Source organism: Vidua macroura, chromosome 13 (genome assembly GCF_024509145.1).
Source record: "Vidua macroura isolate BioBank_ID:100142 chromosome 13, ASM2450914v1, whole genome shotgun sequence".
NCBI lineage: Eukaryota > Metazoa > Chordata > Aves > Passeriformes > Viduidae > Vidua > Vidua macroura.
In genome coordinates, this window is record NC_071583.1 from 19,623,812 (window position 1) to 19,643,664 (window position 19,853).

Sequence of the window (19,853 nt, forward strand, 5' to 3'; positions counted from 1 at the left end):
TATTTACTTCTCTCCCCTTTGTTCCAGCGACATCACCATGCCCCAAACAAGGCATACATTTGCATGTCAAGTGATTTCACTGTTTTGAAGCCTTGTTTGCCTTCCCTTCAGGACAAGGATGAAGGGAAGGCAAACAGGATGAGCCTCAGCACTGCAGGGGCCGTGTCTACCCTGGACATGGATTTTCCATTTTGTGCACCCATCACCACCTCTTGCCACCACTGCAGTGACACTGCAGCCCCACACTCGCACAGGCTGGGCTGTTTGGAGCTGCCTGCCTGGGCCGTTCCTCCCCTCTGGGTGTGGATGAGAACTTCATCACTTATCTCTTCCCCTCGCAATAAAACGGATTCCATTCGCAGCACATCACTGCACCCACCCGAGCTCGACTCCCTGCACAGATTTACTCATTTGCTGACGTTTTTTTCTCCCTGGAAACCTTTCCTAGCTCTGCCCTGCTTGCAAGAACCCACAGCAGCTCTCCCCCTCTGCAGCCCTGTGTGTCTGGACCCATGAGAGTGCCCCATGTAACACAAGCTCTTGAGTCCTCCCAACGTGCAACAGGAAGGTGCAGGGAGTTCTGCCTCCTTCCAAAATTTCTTCCCACTTCAGGACTGTTTTTCCCAAACCCAGCACCACTAGTGACCACACTGGCTGGATGCATGTTGCTGCTTGTAAACCAGGGAAAGCGACTCTCAGCTTTGCAAAACATTTTGCATCTCTTCTAGGAGGAAATCTTTAATTCCAACAGCCACAACCACTAACTCAGAGATGATGCTGTAGCTTTTGGGAGCTGAGCATACAGTGGAGGCAGCTGAAGGTGGGTCCCCATGAACTGCAGGATCAGCAGAAAGGCTCTGCTCAGCTGCTGGGGCTGCAGGGGAGCTGCAAATGCTGATGCAGGAGGGTGCAAATGCCTTGCACCAAGGCAGCCTGGAACAAGAAGACAGACAAACAGCTTTGGTTCTGCTGACTGCACACAGGAGCAGGGAGCTGCTGCAAGGCAGGGAAAACAATTGGAAGAATCAATATCACAGAAACACTGGGAAAAATTCACCAAGTTTGCCAAAGCCCTCAACTTGGCCACTGCCAAGCACATGCCACCCATTTTAGGGACAATAATGGGATTCTCCCAATGGTTTTGATTCCTAAGGGAACCCAGAGCAATGGAGAGCAGTTAGAGTTCCCTGAAAACCCAGTTCTGGGGGGTGGGGAGGAAAGAAAAGGCAGAATAAAATCACAGAATAATTTAGGTTGGAAAAGCCCTCAAAGGTCATCAAGTCCAACCATTCCTCAGCACTGCCAAGGCCACCACTGATCCATGTCCCCAAGTGCCACATCCACACATCTAAATCTCTCCATGGGTGGGGGCTCCCTGGCAGCCTGTTCCAACCCCTTCAGTGAAGAATTTTTTCCTGATATCCAACCTAAAACCTCCCCTGGCACAGCTGGAGGCCATTTCTGAGGAACGGGAGGGTTTTAATCTATTTTCTAATTTTCACATTGGAAACAAAGCTGCTGCAGGCAAAGACACCACGAGGGACATAAATCACTCCAAGTATTTAAAAATGCTGGAGCTGAGGTTCCTTTACAAGTTGGAGGTGGTGTGTTACTTTTAAATGCTATTAATAGAAAGGCAGGGCTTAATTTGGAGTCTCACACTCCATCACTCTCCCCGCTCTGGAGATCCACTTCTGCTTGGCAGCAGGGCCTGCAGGAGGATAAGCAGAGCTTGGTGAGTACAAGCAGGGAGAGGAGCCCAGAGCAAAGCAGCACTCAGGACAACGGTTCTGGTTTGGCTTTGGATAAAGCTGCGTGCCCTGGATGGCTCATCCCCTCACCCTCGGTGTGTGAGGTGATCAGTGCAGCCCCTGTGCCCAGGCCCAGCCTAAGTGAGCTCAGCACAACATCCCTGCCACAGGGAACCTGCCCTGCTGCAGCCCTCAAGGGTCAGGAACACAACGTGCCTGGATTTTTGAAGCCTTACCACAATGAAATGGTCCCAAACCAGGATTTGACAGCATTTCTGGCCCGATGTACATTACATTTGTAGGTCATTTGACAAAAGGAAAATGTGACTGCTGGAGCCAGCCTGGTTTGGGTTGTCAGTGCAGTCCCAGACCTATTTTTAACTTAGGTAGCACTCCCCTTATACAACAGCTATTACCAATTAAGGATTGCAAGGAGTTGTACAAATAGATGGAGTTTAAATTTTTCTCTCAAAAAGCATTCTGGATTTTTGGACTACTTGGGGCATCTTTAAACCTTCAACCTGCAACAAGCCAACATTTTGACTTAGGAGGTTTTAAGGTTTTAATAAAATATCTTCACCACATATTTTCCTCCCAACCTTCACTGCGTTCTCTTCCATTCCCTTTGAAACCTCTTTTGCTAATTTCCCACAAACATTCCTAAGGAAATGCAAACCCTGGTGTTTCCTGGGAGCTGACAGCAGTGACATGCACATGCCAGTCCTGCTGGGGAACAAAGCCAGCCTGGACTTGGCATTTTGGTAAAGGGCATCTCCCCTCACCCCCAAAAGGCTGGAGAGTTTGGGATCCTTGGCAGAGCCCCTCCAGCACCCTCCAGGCTGCAGCTTCTGAGAGACTCCTGGGATGTCTCCAGGCCACCACCGGGCTCCCTGTGCTGTGACTCAGACTTGGACAACGATCAAAGGGAACTCAGAAAGCTTCCAATTCTCCTCTGCAGGGCACAGAGCCAGAGGCACAATTAAAATGTGACTGCTCCAGGGGCTGCCCATCAGCTGCATCCAAACACAGGAGACCGGAGAGGGAAAGAAAAGCCTGGCAAACTCTGAGTGCTCCAGGGATCCACCTAAAGGGCAGGAACCCCCAGCACAGGCACCCCAGTTCCAAAAAATCCCCACATCAGCCTTCAAAGCTGTCTGTGGAAGGTTAAAATCTGTGCAAGAGTGAGGAAGGGAGAACCTGAGGGCTCACAGATGGTTCCTGGGTGAGAGGGAAGGGGGTGGAGAAATGGAAAGTTTTAGGAAGCCTGGAGAATTGATGTCATGAGGACTGCAGAGAGGCAGGGGAAAGGTGGGGAAAGGTAGGGAAAGGCAGGAAGGGAAAAAATGGGAAAAAGTGGGAAAAGGGAGGGAAAAGGGAGGGAAAAGGGAAGGGATGGGTAAGGGAAAGGGGGGGAAAAGACAGCTACACACACAAAGATCTGTCAGGTGTGAAACCCAGTTTAAGTCAGTGCCAGCACTGGTCCAGGGAGAGGCATCACAGCCCAACAGACTGGTGCAGGGTTTGCCCAAATCCCACTGCACACCTCGGTGAAAGCAGAGGTGAAGCAGCAAACCAGAAGTGTGGATTTCAGGCCTGTGAGCAATGAACACCTGCACAAAGACTCTTTCAGACACAGAGCCATTAGTGACATGGCAAGGAAGGCTTCCACCAGACTAGCAGGTATTTGGTGTATTTTCATTTAAATTTCTCAACTCGGAATCACTTCCCTGAGCACTGAGCAATCCTCTGATGGCTTTTAAGGCATTTCTGCTACTTTTGAGTTTATTTGAGAGTTTGCTCCTAATCATTTTTATGCTGATGGTGGGAATACTGCAATGTGTGCTGTTTGTAGGCTGTGCTCGCAGAGGGGGCGGATTTGGGAGTGGGGGAAGCTCTCAGCTGCTCTGCAGCTGCAGCAGCCTGGCCAAAGGATCCTCTGGAGAGGGAGCTGCTCCAGGGGCACATGACTCAGCCCTGCTCTGGATGAAGTCACTGTCGAGTGAAAGCAAACTCTATTTGTTTCTACCAACATACATGGTGAACTCCAAACGCAAGCTCAAGGCAGAGCTCCAGTAATTCTCCCCACCCACTTTGCTTTGGTTTTGTTTGAAATGCTGCAAAGGAGCTCAGTTTAAGGGACAGCAAGGAGATGCACAAACTCACTAACATCACTGTCCAGCACTGTGCAAAAGCACTTCCCTGCCCTCATGAACCAGAACGTCAAGGATTTTTCCCCTTACTCCCTGTTCCCGAGGTTTCTAATTAGTCTGCAGCCATCACCTCCAGGAATGTGGGATTACAGGATTGTATATAAGTTTTCCCCCCTTCATTAAATCTGTTTTGAAATAATGAATTTAATTATGTAGTGACCCATGGCCAGGGAGTTCTTTACACCTTTTTTTTATGCAGTTTTTCCCTTTAAGGGAGCAGCAGCACTGCTCTGTGCCAGTCACCCACACATCTGAAGCCACCTCACACAACCCCAGAGCAGAGTCCACGCTGGCAGCACAAGGAGCGAGGAACAAAGCCTCTCAAAGCACATTCCTTTTAACAAAGAGTTAACCCAAAGGACAGCCCCGACACAGATCACTTCAAGCCCATGTGCTGCCTTTGAAACAGCATCTAAATTAAGGCTGGCAATTCCTTTCATGGCTTCAAATACTACACATTTTTCTAGGATAAGAGAGTGGGAGAGAGGATGAGCACAGAGCTGCAGGTGCCCTGCAGAGTGCAATATCAGAGTGGCTTCAAGTAGCTTCTGACACTGAGATACTCTGATATTCCAGGGTGGCAGCAGTAAGCTGCTCCTAACAAGCCAATTCATGAAAGCATTTTCATTTTTAATCAGCACTGAAACATCCTCATGGGAATGAATCATACACCAAAATACAGACCTATTTTACCCAGAGATGGGCTCAAGCACATGAATCACCCTATCCTGAAGCAGGGTGCTGGAACTGTGAGTCCCAGCTGAAGGGTGGCAGAAACAATTCCAGCTAATCCCTGGCTTCAAAGAGGCAGCCACCTCTCACTTTGCTTATTCCACTGGGCTGGCTCATTACAAATGGCCCTAATTGCTCTGGAAGGGACTCGTGCCTCCTTTAGAGAGACCAAACCAATGAAAGAAAAATTGAAAACGACAAGAAATGATTTAAAAACAGTTTTGTTTGCCAAACAAGGCATTCCAATAAAACAGCCTTTACAAACTTGGCACTTGCTTTACGTTTTTTGAAATTCTCCTGTTTTAGCCAGAAGAGAGAAGACATTCTGGGAGGGAAAATCTGCAGATTACAGCTGCCCTCGGTGCCAGTCACACATTTCCTCACCTTCTGCTTGATCTTTAATGCAATGCTAATGGTAACAATTTCTAGCCTGGGCTATTACCCACCAGCTGGCAGCAGCACAGCACGGAGCTTTCCCCCCTGGCTAAGGAAAATCTTTGCTTTCACATGCTAAACCTGGACTCACACGGGTTTATAATAATCCTGGAAGTAAAGCATGAGACGTTCATCCTGCCAAGCCCACAGGAACCTGACAGTGATTTGCTCATCTTACACTTTACTCTGCCACAGAAACTCATCTCAGCACGCTCAGTGTTTGTACTTAGAGGGTACCAAAAGCAGCCCTCCAGTGAGGGGTTCTGACCAAAATGCACTCGGTGTTACTGGCAACTGAAGAGCACTGAAATCTCATTTGCATGAATCACTGAATTACCAAACATTTCCTGGAGCAGGTTTCTACCCCAGCCCCCCAAGTTTGCTTTGTGCAATTTGCTGACACTTGGATAAATCAGGCTGCTGGTTCACAACCACATCACTGGAGGCACAAGCACCGTTACCTTGCAGTAGCTTTGTTTTGTGAACGTACAGGAGATGGGCAAGGTCCTGGTTACTGCAGGTGCTGCCAAATTCGAGGAACAGACTGAAAGTGTGGTTGGTGAATTTCTCCCAGTTTCCCCCTCCCCTGGCTGTGTTGAGAGAACAAACTCCAGAGAAGCTCTCTCTGTACACGTGGTGTCTGCCCTTACCTGGCCTTTCTTTAGGAGTGCCACATGCCCAGCTTGCTATTTTGGAGCTGGATTTTTTACCCTGTATACATAAATAAACTTGACAACCTGCCCTAGTTCTCCTTTCTCCCATCACCCAGGCTCAGTGTTTGCTTGCAGTGCCCCAGCTGGCACTGCAGCCACAGCCAGGGAGGGGGAATGGCTCATTTTCCTTGCCCTCCATCTCTCCCAGCCCCACAGTTCTGGGCAGTGGGGCCACCACAAACCCCAACACACCCTGCACGGAATTCTCTTCAAGCCCATGGATTTCACTTCCATGGAAGTGCAACCCAGAGCAAGACAAAATTATACCAAAAAATCAGAATTGCCCAGGCCAGGCAGCAGATCCAGAATCACTGAATTCTGGCTGGAAAAGCCCTCAAAGATCATCGAGTTCAACCATTCCCTCAGCACTGCCAAGGCCACCCTCGACCCATGTCCCCAGGTGTCACATCCGTGTGTTTTCTGAACATTTCCAGTGATAGGGACTCCACCAGAGCCCTGTTCCAATGCTTGACAACTCTCCATGAAGGAATTTTCCCAAATATCCACCCTGAGCCTGCCCTGGCCCAGCCTGAGGCCGTTCCCTCTCCTCCTGTCCTATTCCCTGGGAGCACAGCCCGACCCCCCGGCTGTCCCCTCCTGTCAGGAGCTGTGCAGAGCCACAAGGTCCCTCCTGAGCCTCCTTTTCTCCAGGCTGAGCCCCTTCCCAGCTCCCTCAGCCGCTCCCGGTGCCTCAAAACCCTTCCACAGCTCCGTTCCCTTCTCTGGACATGAACCCACAAGAATTCCCTGAATAGTAAAAGCTGGAAAACACAGCTGGACATCCCACCATGGAGCAGCAAGTCACAGCTTCCAAAGCAACCAGGAACATTTTCCACAGCTCTGAGCAGTGACTGCAACTGAAAATCAGAGTCAGGCAGTGCACAGAAGGAAAGAGCATGGTCACTCCATGGAAATGTTACCCGAGTCCTGTTTTTGTTATCTGTTACCTCATTTTATACATAAAAATAGGAAATATATTCACGGGGCACACACAAGCCCTCCCCACTGCCCCTGGGCTCTTTTCCAAGAACATTTTAAACAATTTACAATCACTAATAAAAAGTAATTGAAAGTCTCCAGAAAGTTTTTTTCTTTCTTTTTCAGATGAACTTCCTTGCATTTAAGGTTTGTTATTCTGAAGCACCTGCTTTCCACACTTGTTTGTGCTTTAACCAACAAATTATTTTGTTTCCAATGTGAGGAAGTCACAACTTTCCTTCAAATTTCTTTTCTTCTCCAAAAGATGAGAACAAAGTGCTTCTCTGTGATACTGAAGTGCTTAAGGCCTGGTTTTAGTGCTGCTCATGCAGACAGAAGATTCAAGCACATCCACGCTGTGATGGCAAGTAAATTAATTCTCTGGAAGGAAATAAATGGGCAGCCCTATTGCAAGGGTTTCCATTAGGAGATGTAGAATAACTCCCCAGTAATTCATTTGCCACAAAGCTGGGATTTTGCCAGGAATCCAAGACAGAAAGCTCGAGTTTAGTATTTATTTGTGTCAAAACAGTCTGGCTCCATTTCTATTATTTTATATGGTCTCTCAGCAAGGAAAACATCACAATGGGTTGGGAATTTTTTGGCTTGGCAGTGGAATCTGAGTGAAAAACTCCAAAAAGAGGAGAATAAAGCTATCTTTTGAAACTTCACAAGCCAATGGTCACAGATGCGGGTCCCGTGTTACTCAGTGCAGAAAGTGCAGGGCACCCCTGAAACCTTGAAAAAGATTGGAACAGTTCCCTTTCCAGCCTTCAGTTGCTGCATGAAAAATTCAACTGCAATTAGCATTTAGTACAAAGCACTTTCTGTAGGCTGACAATAGGTAGCCAGGGCAGAAAGTGTACGTAAGGAGAACGGAATCCTGTTGTAGAGAATCGCACAGGTTTTGTTCACAGGCAAGGGATCCCCACTTCCCCCCCAGCAAATTCAAACCCATCCAATTCCCTCTGCTCAGCAGCGTAAATCAGGAGCAAGGAAAACGAAGTGTAGATTAAAAAGCATCAGGGTAAGTTCAGGGACATGTCAAATGGAATTGCTTATTTTGCTGTTCCATTAAATAGGCAAGCTCAATGCATCTGACACCCAGACCTATTCTTTACGATCACCATTCACCATCAATCATTTAAGCTGGGTGTCAGACCTGTCTAAGTGAAGTGCCCACTGCTCTGAATGACTCTGATGTGCACTTTGTGCTGGGAGGGAGAGGAAAGATGAACTATTATATTGCTAAATATCTCAGGGAAATAAAGGGTCGTCTCTGCGTTCCATAAATTCCCATGACATTTCAATTAATCTGCCAGAGTGGTGTACAGTGTGGACACTACAGCATGAGCTACTGTGCCTAAGGAGAAAACAGCAGGGAAGTCCTGAGTCTTAGGTGACATGACCTAAAGTAGAGGTTAAAACCAAACAGCACCCTCACCTTCACATCTGCATGCACAGAGACAACGGCAGCTGATAATTAAAGCAATAAAAAAAAAAAAGAAAAAAGCAGCTTTACGATCTTTGTCACAAGTTCTCTCATTAATAGCCTACCACTCCCTTCTCCCTTCTCCCAGGGAGCACGACAGCGAGGAAAAACCCTGGTGGCATCATGTGCTGAAGAGCATTGCAGAGTTAACGTTTTCTTACCTTTTATAGAAACCATGGAGAGGCTGGAGACATAAAAACTGCCAGTAATCCAAGCAGAAGGCCTTTAACTTCAGCATTTTCCAGCACTCCCGCCGCCGCCACCGTGGTCTGCAGCGGGCTTTTAGCGGCACAAGACTGTTTTGTTCAGCTCTGAGGGACTGAAGCGCGGTGCAGCAGCCGGCTGTCCCCGCGGCTGCATGCCGGGGCTGGGGGATCGCCCCGCAGCCCGGGGCAGCCCCGCAGCCGCCTCAGCACCTGCAGCCCCGTGCCCCGCTCACACAAAGAGGCAGGAGCACAAAGGACACCGATTCGTGGGCGCTCTTGGATCCCGCTTGCCGTCTGTCTCTCCCAAAGGCCACAGTCCTAGCGGGATCACTGGTGTTACACAGAAATCCCACTTCTCCTTTCGGCTGTTTTAGGCCGTTCTGAGCCCCCCCCGCCCCGGACTAACAGCGTGGAGAAATCCCAGCTGCGGGCTTTGATGGAGCCTTGGAAAGCATCCTTAGAGCTCCCAGAACTTCGGGAAATGCAGGCAGTTATCTCGATGGGCTCTGACACCACTGCCCGGTACCCGGAGCAGAGCTGTGATCAGCACACGGGGCTGCAGGCGTTTGCCCTTTTCCCTGTTTCCCCCCCCACCCCATTAATCAGCTCCTCCTGTACCAGCACATCAGCTCCATTGTCTGCGGCACCTCGGGAGCCGGGGGCTTCTCGTGAGGGGAGGGGAAAGGAGCGGAAAAAAGGAGAAGAAAGAAAAAAAAAAAAAAGAAGAAGAAGAAGAAGAAGGCAGGCAGGAGCTCAGACCCTCCCGCTCACACACCAGATTGTGCTTATCTGGTTCCCAACGCGCTTTGCCAGGGAGCGCAGGGGGAGGATGCTCCAACCCCGAACCGCGGGCGGCAGCGGGACAGCCCCCGCGGCGCGGGCACGGACGGACGGACAGAGAGACGGACGGACGGACGGACAGGCAGCCTGCCGGCGGGGACGGACAGCCCCTCCGGGGAATCCCGGCGGAGCATCCCGGGGCATCCCGGCAGCCGCAGCCGCTCCGGAGCCAGCCCCGAGCCGCAGGCTGGGAGCTGCCCGGGCCGGGGATGTCAGAAAAGCAGCGTTTGCAATCGAAACCTCTGCCGGGCACGATAAGAGCGGGTTGCTTTTGTTCTGAGAAGACAGGAGCACAAATCTTTAAAAATTTCTATATTTTACCATGGCCTAATTCTACCAAGTCCCTCCCCTCCCCTCCTCCTCCTTCTTTCCTCTCTATCCCAACGTGAACTGCCACGGGTGAGAGTCCTGGAATGGAATCACACAGGGCAGGATTAGATTAGAGATTAGGTGGGAATTTCTCCCCGGCAGGGTGGGCAGGGCCTGGCACAGGGTGCCCAGAGCAGCTGTGGCGCCCCTGGATCCCTGGAAGTGTCCGAGGCCAGGCTGGACAGGACTTGAAGCCACCTGGAAGAATGGGAGGTGGCTTTAAGGGCTGGGCTTTAAGGTCCCTCCCTACTCAAATTAGTCTGGGATTCTATAAATCTCCTGGGATGGAAGACACCCACAAGGATCATGAGTCCAACCCCTGGCCCTGCACAGACACCCCAACAATCCCACCCTGGGCATCCCCGGCAGTTTTGTTCCTGGAGCTCTGGCAGCCTCGGGGCCGTGCCCATTCCCTGGGGAGCCTGGGCAGTGCCAGCACCCTCTGGGGGAAGAAACTTTCCCTGATCTCCACCCTTACCCTCCCCTGATAGAGCTCCAGCCCTTCCCTGGGTGCTCTCCCTGGTCAGAGAGGAGAGATCTGTGCCCATCCCTCCGGTTCTCCAGGCTCACAGGATACTCTTGAGTTAAGAACAGCACAGAACTGCTCCATTGCAACAAACAGGACTGGCACACGAGATTGATATTTTTAAAAAATAAAATCCTTATCTTTAAAAAAAAAAAAAACCTAAAAAAAAAAAAAAAATTGCTGTTGTTAAATAGGAAGTGTCCTGACTGAGACCAATGCTTGGGTCCAGTTTGCTCTAAGTTTACTCTTCCAGCAGCTACAATTTGGCTGTTTCTGATTCTGTTTCATTTCTGAAAACCCTTGACAGGAAACATCTAGGCTACAGCTTGCACTGCTGTCAAACAGGTATAGAGGGACTTGAGAGTTCAACAGTCACAACAACAAAACCACAGGCAGAATCTGACGAAATGCTTCAAAACCGCTCTGGCACTTGGACAAGTGTTTAAAACAAAACCAACAAACAACCAACCAAACAAAAAAACCAAACAAACCATAAAACACCCCCACAATCCCATCCCCAAAATGCCACAAGAATTTTAACCCTGTTTCAAAAATATGCATAGAAAACCAAACCTTGAGCCTCAACCTGAGGCTCTTTTCCATGTGGACCTATCTAGTTCCCCAAGTGCTTGGATAATAAGCTATATTTAGGGATCTATAGAAGCTATATTTAGGGGTTCTGGTTTTCCTCATTCTCACTGTGCAGTTACAGAAGTGCCTTGAATCTTCTTAGAAAACTGCCTTGTGTAAGTTTAATTAAATGAATTAGAAATATATGTGAGCAAGAACTGGCAGTTTCTTTAGTGCAGTAAAGAAATCAGAGGGTTATGCTTAAATAGGGTCACACTTTGTGTGATACTTCCCTAAAAACACCTTCTACAGGACAGGGCAGGTGGTGGGAATGACCAGATCATGAGAAAAGCAACTTGGAGTGAAAAAATGTGTTTGACTGGGGCTTTTAAAAAAATAATTTCTTGTGAAGATTCTCCTTCAAGTGCCCCTTTCCTTGTGCTGCCTGCACTTATTTGCTGGGATTTCTTTCAGAGCTGTGCCAGAGCTGGTGACTCCTAAGCAAACACAACTGGTTATCTGTGAGAAGCAACATCCCCCCCCAACAACACAAAACACTGCCCAAATCCAAGCCTATCTATCTTCCTGGACTCATACTCCCTTGGGCTTCATTAGCTTGGCAATTTTCGAGTCACTGATGCCATCACGATGAGGAGATTTAGATTTTCTTATCAAAAATCGTTCATCCCTGCTTTTCATCCCCTGTTCTCCAGGGTGATTTTATCTAAAGAGGAAGGAGCCCCAACCTCCTGGCACTGCCTCCTGCCTTGGGTCTGGTACTGCCAAGATGGTAACGGGAAATCCTTTTTCCTTTGTTTCCACAAAAAAAAAAAAAAAAAAAAACAAAAAAAAAAAAAAAACAACCCAAAAAAACAAACAAACAAACAAAAAAAAAAAAAACCAAAAACAAAAAAACCCACCCAGCAAAAAGGGAAAAAAAAAGAAAAAAAAAGAAAGAAGAAAAGAAATGGAGTTTTCCCTGTTGTAACACTTTTGTGTCTGTATTTTTTAACATTCTAAGAAAAAAAGAAAAAAAAAATGATTACATCCCATAATCAAGGCCAGCTATTCCCAGGATCAAGTAAAAAGGGGAAAGCCAGCCCAAGACAAGAAAGCTCAGGAGGCGCCAGCCAAAGACTTGGTCCTGAAATGAGACTTTTCAGGAAACTTCCCCTTTGTCTGTTCACATTGCAAAGCAATTTCTTTTTCAGCATCATATCCTTTCCAGAAAAAAAAAAAATCCCATTTATCACCCTAATTATCTATTTCTAAGCAGTGGGCTCGAGCATAGGAGCCATGTACCCATGGATTTCCTGACAGCATCCAGCACGGATTATCCCACCCTGGCAGAGAAAATGCTAATGAGCACTTTTGCAAATGAAAAGCCCCACGCTCTCAACACCTTCTTGGTTTTCACTTGTCTTCCAGAGGAAAACAACAAAGGAAATTAAGCTTCATCTCACGCTCAGCCGGGATGTAGAACTGGTTCTTTCAGAAAGGCATTTACCAAAACCTTTGACTTACAATTCCCAGGCCTAAGACAAGCAGGGATTTTTGGATGTGCTGCAGCTCCAGCACTGGAGCCCTAAGCAGTTTGCTGGGAATTTCTGCAGTCACTCAGAGTTCAGCCTCTGACAAGGCTTTAAAAAACAGCCCCTAAAAAAAGGGCCAAGTGGAAATCGAACGTTGCACCACCTCCTTTTTTAGGGGTGGTTTTCTTGCCAACCCTTGGAGCTCTGAGGCTGAAGGAAAACAATCCACTGAGGGACAAAATAACCCCAGCATGAAGCCAGTGCCTGCTGGAGTTCCTGCTGTACTGCTTTCAAAAGTTGGGCAGACCAGGAAAATTGACTTGTCTGGTGACAGTCTTTCCCAAAGCGCCAATATTGAACTCCTGTTATTTACTCAGTTAAATTTTTAGAGTGACATGCCAGGAACAATCCTGAAAAATATTTCACTTCCCCAGAAAAACAGCGTATCCCCTATTTAGGTGGAGCACAGAAATTGCAGTAGTTCAATTGTTTTCCACAAGTCTTTCAAGACTCCAGGGTGAAATACTCCACTGGCCATACACAAAAATTCATGGTAGCCACTCGTGTATTGTGGAGTTCAGGAATCACACGGGACCCAGACAGCGTGGATCCCATATTCATCCACGATACCCTGCACACACCACATTAAAAAGGGGAAGAGTACAGAGCAGGGCTACAAACCAAGGGTTTGGGCAAGCAAAGAGGTGCTGAACTTCTTCCTGGAAGGTTGGAAGGCCTCGCTGCTCACAGGACACCACAGCACACAAAAACAAACACAAAAACAAGAGGCCTCCACATCAAAGCTGGGGGGAAATTCCTGGGCTGCACAAAGAATAAGGCAAATGTTGATGTTCAAGGCTCTGGCAAAGCAGATATCCCTCCCTGCCCCTTGCAGGCATTCCTGGGTACCACCCCTGGAGCATCTCTGCCCCACCAGGGCAGGTGGAAGAGCTCACACAGAGCCCTCGGGCTTGGGGACACGCGGGGACACCCCAAGGTGTTGGTGACAAGCTCTGCAGAGACGCCCAGAGAGACAGGACATAAATCCAGGTCTCTTCCTTCCATATTGACTTGAAGGGCAGCTCTGCTGCCTAGAAACCTTCCAGAAACTCAAAACAAAGTTCTTTGGCTTCAGAGTTGTGCACTCCCCCACAGATGAATTCTAATGACCATTTGATCCCACCCTTTATTTTTGGTTATTAAGCCACTCAGCTGCCAAAGTATCCATGGAGAAGGGTAGGAAGAACTTTGCTGTTCTCTTAATCCTGACTGTCCCTTCTGCACATCTGTTCCCTGGGCTAACACAACCACTGGCTGATCAATTTGCTACAGAAGATGACAAATCCACCCCAAATATCTGCAGAGCTCAAACATTTAAATTTCCAGCTAATTTGGAACAGGCCTGGCAATTCAACCCTCCAGAAGGGCCACATTAAAATTTAGATATTAGGAAACAAAATATTTTTAGATGCCAGCTGAAAGCTGACAGAGGCCAACTCAAAATATCCAGAATAAATCCTGTGCAGGCTATGAAAGAAATTGTGCCAACCAATATATACACAGATATAATATGCCAATGTTTTCCTCTTTATAATGGACAGAAGCAAATTTTTCACATTAACCTTTACTCTTTCCAGCACTGAGTGTTTCTGAGGGGAAATGTCCCTTGTGATGGGGACAGGAAATTTGTGAGCAGGCAAAATGCAAAAAGAGTACCCTGACTAGGAAATACCTGACAGGACATTGGGCCATGTTAATTGGTACATCCCATTTTCTGGGTTGTTCAAAGGCCAATTTGCACAATAGGTTCATGAGAACACATCCAGTAAGAAGAAGCTTTCCATTATCTTTCATTGTACTTAAATAATGGCCTTAATTCTGTCTAATTACAGCCCCAGTGCAGGCTTATTTGACCTGCTGAAGTGGACTAGGTATCACATGCTCTTCCCCCCTATAACTATTTAACACTAAGAAAAATTCTCAGTTTTATCTGATAAAATCTCCACAGTTTTCTTCAGTTTCTCCTCTGTGATTGTTTCACTCCACATTTTTTAAACTTCACAAAATGATTCAATTTGTAGTTAAAGAGTGGCATTTTTACATCCTTGCCTGGTCACCCCCAGACATTATTTCAGCCCAGCCCTCAACATTCAGAAGGATTTATTGCATGCATCTAATTCCTCTATATTCCTCACTGATGCCCTCCTCCCATGGAAGAAAATATTCCATGGAAGAAAAACCATTGTAATAAAATCTATTTCCAGCCTGCAATAAAGGTGGCAGCAATACCTGGCTCTGGTAAATCACACACCAGCAACACAGTGCTCTTGTTAGAACAGATTTGCAGAGGAGCAGAGCAGGGGGAAGTTGGGATTTTTCCTGCATTGTCCTGCCAGACAAAGGCCCAGTGTTGCCATCACACTGGGAATGGGACAGAAGTACAGTGGGGACTGAACGTGGTCCAGTGCTGCTGTGAGAGGACAAAGGGAATATCACAGCAAAGGGGGAGGCTGCTAGGAAATAGCAACAAGGCAAATGCTTCACTTTCAGAAGACTTTACACTGGGTAATAATGGAAGATTAATTACAGAGGGGCCTTAATTTGAATAAGGTTAAACAGAGCAGCTCCCACCGTTGTGCTCAAGCAAGGTTCAAATGAGATCATGTGGGAAAAAGTCACATCCCTAACCCAGATCATCTCCAAAGGAAGACTTGTACCAAACCAGCTGCCAATTTGAGAGGGAGGGAGCCTGCCCCAGCTTTATCAAAGGAAGTCTGTGCCTTTGATGCACTTTTCAGTGTGTAGGGATGAGAATAAAAGATGCAAGGTACCCATTTGATATGCAGTGTTAACAGGGCCAAGCATTTCTTTCTAAAAGGAGTGATCAAAGTAAAACTCCATTTCTGGCGTGCCTCCTGTGACAGAGCTCCCTGAAGGGTGGGTGCTTTTATCGAAATGCTGAGCAACAGAAACACCAGTGACGTGTCCACACAACTGTCCCCAGAGCAGCACAGCCCTGCCAGGACAGGACAGGTCAAATACTGACAGCATGAAGGCTTCAAAAATCTGAAAGAGAGGTGGTTTGTGCACAGACACACCTTCTGTCCCTCCCCTTTGTGCTCCTCCCAGAGCAAACCCAGGGCTGGAAGCTAAAACTGAATTTCAAGTTTGAAATCCCAGAAAAGAGCAAATTATCCACTCTTAGGAATATCCAGCCATCAGGTCAGTGCCTTTGCTGGCTGGGCATTGCAAGATGAAGCTGTGAGATGTGCAGCTGCTGCAGAACAGGGCATTTCTGTCAGCTCAAACCCACAGACACCAGCTGTGGTTGCTACAGTACCTGAGTGGGTCAGTTGAGACGCTGCTTCCTGTTTCCAGTGAAGTCCTGAGGTGACAGCAAAAGAATAAAATTATGAAGCATTAAAGTATAAACCAAATTAAAAGCAAGAACTATTCAAAAATTCTGTGTCCTTAAATATCAACGACTTTACATTCTCTTCCTTCTTACTGACATTTCAGAGTACTTAGCATGCCATTAAACATGAGAGTAAATAAAAATACCCAAACAAAAAACCCATCACCCTTTCCTAGATTAGAGAAGAGGGAATTAGAGAAACATTTGTCTGAATAAGCCACAATCTGATCAATTTTCAATATTCTAAAAGCACTCCATCCTTCTGTATCTAAGTGAGTGACTTTTTCACTCTGGGGCTTTCTGCTCTCTACCCAAAAAGGCACCTGTGGAGTTGTCCTGCAGAATTATTGCAGCAGAGTTCAGGTAATTGTGAGGACTGCAGAAGTTCTCTAAGTATGCTGACTTTTGAGCAGCAATATTTAACATGCAGTGTGGTGTAATTACCCTTGCTTCTCTGAGCATGACTCCAGGTTTATTATAATAACATTATATATATATGTAATATAGAGTTATATTTTTAGGGTTTTTTCACAGGCTGTAATAAAACATCAGCCAAAGCCCCACCATTTTTAAATAGCTACTTACACTCATCCATTTCTATCCCTTATACAAATGGCCACAGATCAGCCTTTGCTCACAGAGCCATAAACATGTACTGTCTGTGGAGGTTCATAAAATTCACATTAGAATTGCATTAATTACATTTAGAGCGGCCATTCATAAATCAATGGCAAATCTTTACTTTAAATCCCAAGATTCCTAATTTGTTGATAAAAATAAACAAGGTGGTGTGAAGGGAGGAGGCCACAAAAGCAGCAAGAATTGGCTGTACAGGAATGGAAAGAAACCATATTGTCCAAATAGCTAAAGCTTTAAAATAGATTTGGGGAGCTTCTGCCACCCTGTAATTTGTTTGCTTCCCCAGCTCAGGGTCTGTGAATGGTGCTGAATTTTGAGGGGGTGGCTCACATATGCCAACCTTGTGGCTGGGTGTAGGTTTAACCAGGGAAAAGGGTGAACTTCATTTACTGATAATTCAGTTTCCTGCTTCCCTCTGTGTGCTGTGGAGGTGCCAGCCTGCTCACTCACTGGGGCTTTTGCCTTGCTTTTAACCCAGGCTTGCAGAAAAAATCTGCTGGGAGCAGTTTTGGCCCTTGGTGCTATGAATAAATAATTCTCAGACTGTCTTTGTGCAGCAGGGCTGCGCTGTGCATACTGAGGAGATGCTAATGAGCCGTGATTAGCCCCGCCCTGGTGACACCGAGCACTCCTGACCTGGGGACTCCTTGCACAATCCCCAGGAGCAGGATTACAGCTTCATTAGGAATCTTGGCTCTCCTTCCTGAAGTCAGGCATCCTAGGTACTCCCCAGACCCTCAGTCAGGAGAGGCACGTGTGTTTCTGTATATAAATACACCTATTTTAATAGAGAAAATAATGTTTTAATATATATAAATAATATAAATATATTTCAATAGAGAATAATGTATAATTATACATTAATATTAGCGTATAATTATACATTAATATTAATGTATAATACACATTATATTAATATACAAATGTATATTAATGTATAATATACATTAATATATAATATATTTCTATATTAATATATAATATATTAATATATAGAAATACTCTCTCTATATATATATTTAATATATATAAATACACCTGCGAGCACAGCTCTGAGCAAAAATACCCCTCTCAGAGTCACAAACCACAGGCTCATCAAGGCTGGGAAAGCCCTCCAGGATGAGTCCAACCCTGACACTGCCAGGTCCATCCCACCACGTCCCCTCAGCACCACATCCAGATGTTCCCTGAGCACTTCCAGGGGTGCTGATCCCAGCACTGCCCTGGGCAGCCTGGGCCACTGCTTGTCAACCCTTTCAGGGAAGACATGTTTCCTAATATCCAACCTAAACCTCCCCTGGTGCAACTGCTATATGATTTTTTTAGGTGAACATCAGATATAGGAACAGTGGCAAAGATAGGAAAAGCTTCTGCAGCTGATGTGGAGAAATTCCCTGGATGAGACAGATCCCCACACTGTGGGGAGAAGGATGGAAAACAAGCCCTACAAAGGAGGGCTACACCCCCAGAATTGTTATAGCCCAGCCTTTTTACCTGGCTACCCAACCCAACTCAGCCTGGCACTGTGGGTGCACTCAGGAGCAGGCTGCCAAGATGAAAACCAAACTTTTGTTTAGTGGACACAAACCCCCCTGGTAGAAACAGGAGAAATCAAGTTTAAATTCTACTGACAGATCTGGATTTAGAGTATGGAAAGTTAGTTAATTCTTATTGAATTTACAGAATAGTATAATCACATCATCACTCCCCTTCTTTCTTTCCAGCTAAAATCCCATTTAAGTATTTTGGTTTCTTTCCAAACTGCTCAAAGATGGAAAATTAATTTAAAACATAAAAATAACCCAGATTCTGAACACAATGTCATTAAAGCTGCAGCAAACCAAACATCTCATTGCACACGGGGTCACATCAGGAATGATAAAATTATATCTAATTTAGGTTGCTTCAAAATAAGGTTTGTTCGTTTTGTTCTGCTTTTTAACAAATTGACTGGACAGGAAAATAAAATAATGCACTGCTGTGAACAAAGTGAGCTGGAAGGTCTGACACTCCTGTTTATTCCTAATGGGCACTGCCTCAGGACATCTGTATTCCAGAAAGAAGCACAGACAATATCTAATGATGAAGCCATTAAAAAGGTACTGTTAAATATAAGAGACTTGTCTATATATGTATAATTTCCATTGGTATTAATGAAGATAATTTTTAAAATTCCCAGTGTACCATTAACTGCAGAACTATGCCCAAGGCTTTGAGTGAAAATTGAGCTGAGACAGAGCAGAGACTGCAGAACTGCCTGGAATTCTCAGGGAATGCTCCTTGCAAGGTCCTTCCAGGTGTGCAGTGGAGGAAACCTGCAGAGTTCCACCATGACTCAGCTGAACCATGCACATTCCTGGCATTCCAGGGAAAGGCAGAGGAATGGTGGCATGAACTGTAACTAAACTGGGCACACAGGGGGATTATTTACTGCTAGCATGGTCAGCATGGAACCTGAAGAATGTGTGCAATTGTTGGTAGTAACAACTGCTGTCAAGGCTAAAAGGATTATCCAAAGTCAGGATATCCACAGCTCCTGGGTGAGGAGCTTGCCCAGAGCTTCCATCTGTGTCCATCAGCACAGGCATCCTGACCAGCCCACTTCTGCAGTGCATCATGCAGGAGAAAATACAAGTATTTCCAAGAAATCACTGCTCTAAAATCCAGACAGTAGGCTTTGGGTATCCACAGACAAAAACTATAAACACGGTTCTAGTCAAGAGCTCTGTCCTGGAGCACTAAACAAGACCACAGGCTCCAGCTCTTGTTATTGGCACTGTGTGGTGAGCAGAGAGCATTCCCAGAACTGGGTGTCTAAAAGATCTTATTCCACAATGTTTTAGCAGATTGAAGGGAAACACACAATTAGCTCTTGGCATCTTGAGCCATGATACAAAGCTCTGGTTTCTTTTGCTTTTTTTTTTTTTTTTTTTTTTTTTTTTTTTTTTTTTTTTTTTTGTGATGAAAGAAACTGGTTTTTGTAAATACAAAAATCAGTGTAACTGCAGATTATTTTGGAAATAGTCCAAGATGGAGTGTGACATAAAGAGGGAAGGGAATGGACACCGGAGAAGTGAAAACCTCCAGAGGTGTTTTGCTCAGCAGTGACAGCAGACAAGGAGTGTTATTGATCTGGGACTGCTACAGAGCCCTTCAGCTCCTGCCTCTCCATGTGCAGCAGTGACAGTGGGAACCACGGAGGCTTTGGAAGATGTCCCTGTGACTGCAGCAAGCTCCAGTGTGACAGAGCCACGCAGAGCTGTGCTCGGGCTGAGATGGATGAACAGGGACAGTCACTGCACAGCCCAGCCCTGTGCCCACGCTTCAGCCTTGGGTTTAGCTCTCGTGGTGGAGGGCAAAGTTCTGGGGAGGTTCTTGCTGGGCTGAGTGGATAATCCTGGGGGAGTCCCCACACTGATGGCTCAGCTCAGCTGCCTGCCCTCCT

General features: G+C 46.5%; 1 protein-coding gene across 8 annotated transcripts in view; it reads right to left on the minus strand.

The window, feature by feature from the left end:
• The window catches only part of IQSEC1 (IQ motif and Sec7 domain ArfGEF 1), a 278,419-nt gene that overhangs the window by 121,838 nt on the left and 136,728 nt on the right, over window positions 1-19,853 (minus strand). For 2 of the 8 annotated variants that reach the window (XM_053989154.1, XM_053989161.1), the window contains one exon: window positions 15,695-15,739. The exons of the other annotated variants lie outside the window; for them this stretch is intronic. In XM_053989154.1, the coding sequence (XP_053845129.1) occupies window positions 15,695-15,739 (45 nt within the window). The remainder of the gene's footprint in view (window positions 1-15,694; window positions 15,740-19,853) is intronic. 8 annotated transcript variants of the gene reach the window in all.